General features: G+C 39.8%; 1 protein-coding gene across 1 annotated transcript; it reads left to right on the forward strand.

Moving 5' to 3' along the window:
- The first annotated feature begins 936 nt into the window (after positions 1-936).
- On the forward strand, positions 937-7,593 carry MRPL12 (mitochondrial ribosomal protein L12). The gene is made up of 5 exons (XM_081935891.1): positions 937-1,004; positions 2,356-2,542; positions 2,732-2,806; positions 5,654-5,788; positions 6,972-7,593. Exons 1-5 carry the CDS (start codon positions 952-954, stop codon positions 7,086-7,088), a joined length of 567 nt encoding a protein of 188 aa, XP_081792017.1. The 5' UTR covers positions 937-951; the 3' UTR covers positions 7,089-7,593.
- Positions 7,594-9,204: the final 1,611 nt, after the last annotated feature.

Raw genomic sequence — 9,204 nt, forward strand, 5'->3', positions numbered from 1 at the left:
AAACATGTTCCAAGAAGACTGTTAAATTGACTGGGGGGGGGGGGACCTGCTATAAAATGAACCACAGGCAAACTGTGTGCCCACATTCTCAAAATACGGTAGCTGGTTTACTGCTAAATAAATCAAATATAATAGAAATAAAAATTCCATCTACTTCACTATCTTGTGTCTGTTGACTTCACTGCCTCGGGCAAAATTTTAAATTAGTTCTCCCTTGCCGAGCTGTTAAGAGGCTCAGATTAACAAGAGTTGGAAGGGACCTTGTAGGCCATCTAGTCCAACACCCCCCTCCCCGCCCAAGCAGGAGCCCCTACACCATTTCTGACAGATGGCAGTCCAGTCTCTTCCTGAAAGCTTCCAGTGATGAAGTTCCCACAACTTCTGAAGGCAACTTCTGTTCCATTGGTTGACTGGATCACATTAGTGATTAGATCACATTAATCACTGCAAATAGTCCTCAACTTATAACCACAGAAGGCTCACACAGTAAATCCTAAATTATAGTCTTCCATCCTGTAAACCCTTCGCGGAGCCTCCTCACTCGTCCGCCTAGTTTGGAGTTCTTTTTTCCGCTTAAGCCTCCGAATTGCGGAGTATTCTTTAGTTGCAAATATCACTTGGTTTCACTTTGTTCGCCGAGCGCTGCAAGGGGAGCTGGGTAACGAAGTTTGGCTCGGTTGGAAAACGGACTTCCGGTTCCCGCAGTTTTTCATTTCTAACCTGGTACGCTAGACGGGCTTTGAATCGTCACGTCCGCTTACCATCGAGATGCCAGGCTGTGCAATGCTCTGTTGTACCTCACGGAGAGTCGAACTCGGCGGCGATTGGACGTTTCGTTGAACCACAGAGATGGCTCGGAGAGAGCGTCCCCGGCGCCCTTTGCGGTGTGCACGCTGCAGAAAGAGGGGGCCGTCGGTGTTTCCTTCCTGCCGCCTTTTGCAGCCGCCGGTAATGGCCATGTTCCCCGCGGCCGGACTCGGTACCGCTCTCCGACTGTTACTGCGGTACGTAGGCCTGGACGACAGATGCCCCGACCGAAGGGGAAGCGGGTGGGGGCGAACTAAGAGGCCCGAACGCCCAAATAAAGGTCACACGGCCGCCTCGCTTCTGCAGACGGAGCCCTTGCTTGGCGGTGCGCGTATACAATTGAAGGGGATTTGTTTTTGGCTCTCTTTAAACCACGCTTCAGCCCTCTCGATGTGTGGAGAGAGAATTTACTTCTTGATCAGTCTTGAAGCACCCCTGAAAGGTCAGCTCCGTTACCCCAGGTTGCTAAGGGGGCAGAAACTGATGGTGGGTGGACTCCTGTAAACGGGTGAGATCTGAACCAGAAACCTCGTGACTTGGGGCTGTGGCCAGTAGAGAGCCGGTGCGTCCAGGTAATATTCATAAATAAGCTCTAATAGATCAATCAGTGCTTGCGACTATTGTTGCAAATAGTACTGAATTAAAGTAGGCCTATTTTGCCTGAGGAATGAATAAAAAGGCACATTTCAAATAAATGTACCCACATGAATCCCTAATTATTAAAAACAGTCTGTCCTTTGTCATCTTAAAGCATGCTAGCAGAGCAGATTACGTTTGGTAAAAAAAATTTTTTTTGACCTATGCTACAGTATATTATGGGAAGCGGTGGCTTGGTGGCTAAGACACTGTGCTTGTCGATCAGAAAGGTCGGCAGTTTGGCGGTTCGAATCCCTAGCGCCACGTAACCGACTGAGTTCTTGTTACTTGTCCCAGCTTCTGCCAACCTAGCAGTTTGGAAGCATGTAAAAACTGCAAGTGGGAAAATAGGAACCACTTTGGTGGGAAGTAACGGCGTTCCGTGCGCCTTCAGCATTTAGTCATGCCGGCCACATGAGCATGGAGACGTCTTCGGACAGCGTTGGTTCTTTGGCTTTGAAACGGAGATGAGCACCGCCCCCTAGAGTCAGGAACGACTAGCACATATGTGCGAGGGGAACCTTTGCCTTTCAATATATTATAGCTTATCTTTTGGTTGACTGTTTTAAACTACTTGAACTGCACCTTTTGCGGTATGAAACCTTGTCATTATAAAGCTCCTACCATGTAATATTTCAGGCTATTGAAAATAGTCATTATGTCTGAAACTGGACTATTTCTAAAATGGAATTTTTCAAAATTTGCTAAAAAAAATGGCTGAGGAAGATTTTTTTTCCTTTTCAGTAGCATATGCACCAATTCATACTGTTGTTCCCCCCACCACCACCAATCTTGGTTGGTCTTGCCTTGTTATCCCTCCTTTCCTCATCTGTTCAACATATACTTTTCATTTGCATGTACCTGTGTGTTGGGAAATGTGAATTGTAACTTTTGTTTTCTGATCTTCTACAGGCAGCATCGATCACAAGCTTGTGCTATCCGGATGCTGAAGACTACATGTTCAAAGTGTAGTGAAGTTTTAGCAAGTCCGCGTATAGATGATGCCCCAAAAGAATATTCACCCAAGATTCAGCAGCTAGTTCAGGATATTGCTAACCTGACTCTCCTGGAGATCTCTGACCTCAATGAGTTGCTAAAGGTACCATTTTTACATTGGAAATTGAGTGATTAATAGATCAAAAATTAAAAGGTTGTAGTAGATGCTTCCTGTTGTTTGTAGCTTCTTTTTCCTTATAGAGATGGGGTGTGGTACTGTGGGTTATAATCCCTACTTCAGTATTACAAGTGATATAAAAGATGGATAAAAAGATGTGTTCTATATTTACAGAAAACTCTCAAGATCCAAGATATTGGACTTATGCCAATGGCCGGGATGATGCCAGCAGCACAGTTGGCAGCACCGGTAAGCAATCAGCCTTATATCTTGTCATTTACCTGAATCAAATAGTAATTGCTTTTAGAGGAGGGTCTGAATGTACCTGGTCAACAAATATACATTGTTCTTGAAGAGGTGGGTATGAAACTTGTAAGCATGAAGATGAAAGGTGCAGACAGACTGCCTTTCTTTATTTGGTATTTCAAAGAGCTGCTGCATGGTATCATGAAAATAATAGCACAGTTACTATTTGTAATGATATACAAATTGTAATAAACTCCTGAACAATTGGCAGTATAAAATGGGGCAAAAAGATTTATAAAGGCGGTTCATGAGTTAAAGTTAGCTACTTCTCTACGCAGCTATAGTTTTAGTTAGCTGGATACTTTTTAGTCCTGAGGGTGATCCTAAATTAAGTGACATAACAGACATATTTATTATAATGGACTTGGAAGCCATTTTTTTCAGCTGTACCTTTTAGATATTTCTATGCCTCTATTGCTCACTTAATTGTTTCCTACATATTTTTGTATATCGTGAATTTCTATTAAAGTTAAGCTTTGCATCATTAAATATAGAATAAATATTTTTGTGGTGCCCCAATTATGATGAGATTTGCTTCCTGACTAAAAGATTGTATAGATTTGAGTGAATCAAGTGAAAATATTTCTAAAGGTTTAAGAAATTCATCTCAAACTTAACTTTTCCAAGTGGTTGCTTAATTTTACTCCAAAGGAGTTCCCAAAACAATTTCCTTATAGCAGTTTTGGAAATTTGCCAGATACAGTGGGATATTTGTAGTAATTGTGGATAGATGCCTTTTAGAGGCTACTCTATTCTCCCCGCTGCCTCATATCACCTTCCTCAAGGTTGCTGTCTGATCTTCTCTCCGTTTACCAAACAAAAAGGCACCAGCAGCACTTCTTTTCCTTTTATTTTTTTCTTTCACATTTTGATAATCAAATATTTTTACTGATGTGGGATGGTGATAAAAATTTCAAGACATGAAGATGCAGACAAAATTTGGCAAATATTAATCTACCCATGAATATTAAACCTGGATAAAACTATAGACTCTAAAGTCTGCAGCAAACTATAAGAAGGAGCACACACTAGCTCCTGAATGAAATAATTCATTAGCAATTTTGGGAAATATTTTAACCAGCTCCATAGAGAAGAAAGAAAAAAATGGTCCTTAAAGTAAGGGGATTTTTCCAGAGAAAATAGCATGCAGGGCATCAACTTCTCAAAAAGGAAAATATATGTCTGGATTGTCTAGGTTAAGAAATTAATGAAACAAGCTTTTTCAAGGATGGAGGTTTCATATTCTATCCCCTTTCTTCTGTGACCCGACTCTCAAAGGGAAATTAATGAGTTTACTCTATTTGGAAAAAACAGAATTCATATTTTAGCCCTTCTTGTGATTATTCCCCTTGTGAGTTGTTATTTATGATTAAATTTAGGCAACTTGGTTGCACAGCATAAAATCACTGATCAGGCAAAAAAACCAGTGTGAGATTTATTTATTAATGTAGATGGGCAAATATGTTTTTTTAGGTTTATCAGTGAAATGTGTATATTAACGTTCTGGAAGAATGACAAGAGGAACAGAAATAATAAAGATTTGCATTACTTGTATATAATATCCATTCCCACTTAGAAATTCAGAGGAATGTACTTGATATGCTATGAGAGCATTTGATTAAACTAAGTCACAGAAGAATAAACAATATTATTGTTGTCAATACATTCAAAGTTAAATGCATATGTACATTTTATTGGATAATACCTTTGATAATGTAATGGCACGTAGGGATGACCTTTCGGGACATGTAGTTCAAATTTGCAAGATGTCAGCCTTGCAAGATTGTCCAGACAGGAAGCACATCACATGAACTAATTGTATTATAATTGTAAGATTACATTGATTAGAAGAAGAGAGCCAGTTTGATACAGTGGGTAAGGTAACAGGCTAGAAACCTGGAGACAGTGAGTTCTAATCCCACCTTAGACATGAACCCAGTTGGGTGACCTTAAACCAGTCACTTTTCTCAGCCCTGGGAAGAAAGCAAAAAAGAAGGTAGGAAGAAGGCAGAGTATTTCTAAAAAATCTTGCTTAGAAAAATGCAGACTAATCTAGGCAGTCGACAAGTCAAAAGGCACCCAATACACACACACACACACACACACACACACACCTACTTTACAAATCTGAAGGTAGATTCCCCCCCTCCCCCCAAAATCACCTTTAGAGGCCAAAAAACTAGACAGGATCCCTTCTGAGATATTTGCCTTGCCCACATTCGCTCTGCAGGTGAAACTCTCTTATCCAACTGTCCCCTTGGTTGTGGCTCTTTCCTGTTTCCCAAGGTCATTCCCACATACCATACATATAATTGACATCACAACAGTACACTTCATTTATTTTTATTAAATAAGTTGGATGAAGAACTGAAAACAATGCTTAGTACACTTTCAGATCATACAAAATTGGGGCAGATAGCTAACACCGTAGAAGACATAAATAAAAATGTCTTCTTTTGATTCTATGATTATTAAAAAGAGATTATTGGATCTAGTTTGGTACTATATTTTCTGCAATGGAAAGCTAAAAAAATTCTAAGAAGTCCCCATATAGAATATGAAACTAGTAACCATCCATTTCCTATTTGTACCTTTAGTTCCATTGTCAGTTTATAATAACAACATTGTTATAATTCAGTGCTGGCTTTGGGGGCCCTCCCCCATCTAAATTAATCAAATGAGGTGCCTAAATAGTTGGATCCTTTCTTTACTGCTGTCTCCTTGGAGACAAAGGGGCAGGCACTACCTACTAATTGTCAATTTGTTTCCCCATTCCTCTTCATCTACTAGGCAGAAGAAGAAGAAATGGTTGAAAAAGTAGAAAAGGTCAATTTTACAGTGCGATTGACTGGGTTTAAAGCTGAAGACAAGGTGAAAGTTATCAAGGAAATAAAGAACCATGTGGAGAACATAAACCTTGTCCAGGTAAACTGATTCTTTCCTATACTTGTTCAGATTGTACTGTTGAGGGAGAATATCTCTTTACTTGAAATGCTTGCAGGGGCTAAGAATGCTTAGAATTATGTGACCGACAGTTCCCTCTATAGTAACTGTTCATTTAATAGAAACATATATGCTGCTTTAAGCCTAAGGGGTCTTAAAGTGGTTTGCACTAATAATACCAATTTCATTAAAACAGTTAGGAAAATAAACAAAATGGTGATCATCAAAGTTAACATTGGATGGAAATATGCTTTTTGCCTGCTTAAAAAACATCCACGAAGGACTGGGTTATACATCTTGGAAGCAGGTTCCACAGCTAAGTGCTGATACTAAAAGTGTCATACGTTATGCTGCTGATTCCCTTGATGCCAAACTAGTGGAAACTAGTGATTACAGTTGATTTCTTAGCAAGATCTTGCAGATACTGTGGTCCCAAAAGATATGAAGTTTATAGAAAGAAATCAACATCTTATCCTGTGTCTGAGAATGAATAAGAACCTAATCCCAAGAAACAGAGTTAGTATAATATGGTCCATAAGAGGGATATTCTAAAAACATGTTGCTTCCCAACTGCCTTAGTTCATTTCCATAGAACTTGAATTTCCATAGAACTCCTGTTGTAATTTTTTGATGTTGCCAGTTGGGAGCAGAAAGGGTATGATTTGATGGAGAGTTTAAAAAAAAAAGACGATGTGGAATGAATAAGAGTAAAATTAGGATCTTCAGATATAGTGGCAATTAGTGTGACACCGTCTGTCATGAATCATGCAACTCAGTGGTATCTATTGAGAAAGCAGGGCTAAAAAAAAGGCAGGTTGGCAGAAAAGTCAGAGCAGTGCGAACCCACATCCCTTGGGTGTGATGTATACATCACTTTCCCCTTCTTGCCTTTTTGAACTTGCATGCATCCCCACCTTTCCTCCATGCAAATGAAGCTGGTAAGGCTCCAAAGACAATTTCCTCGAATCTTTGAATTCTGTTTAGTAAACCCTGGAACCATAATTTAGGAAATGCTTCTTGGGAAAGATTTGGGGGCTGCGTTGTCTCCTCAAATTCAAGAGGTAAGTAGAAAGTATATAGAGACCAAGACTAGCATTAGCTGAGGTTTCCCTTGAATGTCGTGATACCCTTTTCATTTTCTGATTAGAGTCTGTCTGTCTTGCAGGCCAAGAAGTTGGTGGAATCTCTTCCTCAAGATATCAAAGTAAATGTTCGTAAAGAAGAAGCAGAAAAGGTTAAATCGGCTCTAGAGGCAGCTGGAGGCACTGTAGTTGTGGATTAAAGAATCTGCCTACTTGCCAAAGGACTTAAAGCAGAATGGGGGAAGGACCCTCTGACTTGTGTCAGCCACTCCTGCTGATTGGTGGTGGAGTACTGTGCGGTTCCAGGAAAGTTGCTCTGCCCCATTTCTTTCTGCTCTGCAGTTTCCCTTGGGGATGGCTCAGTGTGTATCAATTATTTGACACACCTTGCAGTCTGCTATGTGGTTAAAAACCTGTATTCATAACGAATATATGTGATGGATAACACCTGCAAAACATGTGTGATAATCCTTTCTTACATGTTATTGGATCCCATTTCCTCCCCCCCCCCCCCCCAATCCAGCAGGTTTCTCAAGTTTGCATGGGTGTTTGGACCGGTGTCCCTTACTGGCAGATTTAATCATTTGTGAAAGGAGGTGGGTGGGATCTTTGTAGATTTTGTGTCATACTCTAAGATCATATTTCCAATAGGAGGTGTAAGTGAAATTGATACTCTCTTAATAAAGAAGGACAGCAGCTTGGAAATTTTAGCTTTCCCTGTTGTGACTTACTAGATTTAGTAGACAAAAGTATATATTTTTTCCAAATCTGAGCAGGTTAAACTTAGGTAGGGACAATACATCCTGCCAAGTTATTTTGTAGATGGCTAGACCTCCAACTTAGCCCCCTGATTGAGGTCTATTCTCTTCTGTGGGTGCCCCTTTTCCTTTCCCTTTGTCCAGTGGTTCTCAACCTTCCTAATGCTGCAACCCTTTAATACAGTTCCTCATGTTGTGGTGACCCCCAACCATAAGATTATTTTATGTTTTCCATATTTTTTCGAAAATACATGTTTTCCAATGGTCTTAGGCAACCCCTGTGAAAGGGTCGTTCGACCCCCAGAGGGGTCCCGACCCACAGGTTGAACCACTGCCTTAGTCCCTTTTGGTATGATTTATATCAGCACAGCCTACAACTATCTTTTCCTTGGCACTTGCTGGGTCTTGCAGTATGGTAGTTTGCTGAATCTTGGCTCCTGTTTGAAGGTTTAATATAAGCCATTGTTCAGGTCAAAAGGAATATTCTTAATTTGTTTTAGATATTTCACTCAATGAAACAAGATGTGGTTTTAGTCCAATGTCCATGTTGTTGCACTTTCATTTAAAACCAAGCTAAAGTGAACTCTTGGCAGGCAAGAGATGGCCTAAAGGCAGCTTTTAAGGCACACTGCTGATAGTTGGAATGCTGCTTTTGCAGTTTTAACTATATTTTCTCCAGCACTTGAGAATTCATAGAGGAGTTTTAAAGTATGCAAATTTATGTGAGGCTTTAAAGACAGAAACAATTTGAAACATCTTTTTCTTACGGTCATTTTTTCATGCTTTTCTCAAAGGTAGCTTGGAAGTGGCTAATTTTTAAGAGTTGGGAAACAGGTTTTACTGACCAATAAATTTATTGGGCATTTTCTACTATATTAATGCAATAAACAATGCCAAATATTACACTACCTCCAAAATTTACGTACACAAATGTATCTTCTGTGCTTACACACCTCAAATATTTTCAACATTGCTGAAGCCCTGTAAATATCATTGCCAATTTACAGATGCAACCACGAAGATATAGAACGAATTTCCGCAAATGAGCACACTTTTAACAATTATTCTATCACAGATATTGCTAGTTAGGATCTGCAACAAACATTGGAAAACAGCAAATACATCATTCAAGACTGGAATGATGACGATGATAAAGTGTATGAATGGAATGTTTCATCTTAAATACTGGTTTTTTTTTCTGTTGTCTGTGATAAGGCAGTAAGATTACTCGGAACATATAAAACTCCAATTTTTCTTAATGCATTTGTGGATGCTGTTAAAGCAATTTGGAATGGCATGCCTTCAGAAATTATAGGTGGTCCATCACTAAAGGTTTTTAAGACGAGATTGGACAACCATTTGTCTGATATAGTACGAGATCTTCTGCTTGAGAAGGGGGTTGGATTAGAAGACTTCCAAGATCTCTTCCATCTCTTATTCTATTAATTGAGAGAGAGAGCAAGGGTTTGTTTTTTTACATAGAAGGTAACATTATAAATGGCATCCCTGGTTAAATTGAAGAATTAACACTCTGCTACTGGGGGCAGGGGAATCGAGC

This window comes from Natrix helvetica (assembly GCF_964273705.1).
Source record: "Natrix helvetica genome assembly, chromosome: 1".
NCBI classification, from domain to species: domain Eukaryota; kingdom Metazoa; phylum Chordata; class Lepidosauria; order Squamata; family Natricidae; genus Natrix; species Natrix helvetica.

Excerpts from the sequence above, each read along its gene's own strand:
- MRPL12 (XM_081935891.1), top strand. The coding sequence starts at position 952 with ATGGCCATGTTCCCCGCGGCCGGACTCGGTACCGCTCTCCGACTGTTA. Across the intron at positions 1,005-2,355 it reads GCTCTCCGACTGTTACTGCG|GCAGCATCGATCACAAGCTT; the intron begins GTACGTAGGCCT and ends GATCTTCTACAG. Across the intron at positions 2,543-2,731 it reads ACCTCAATGAGTTGCTAAAG|AAAACTCTCAAGATCCAAGA; the intron begins GTACCATTTTTA and ends CTATATTTACAG.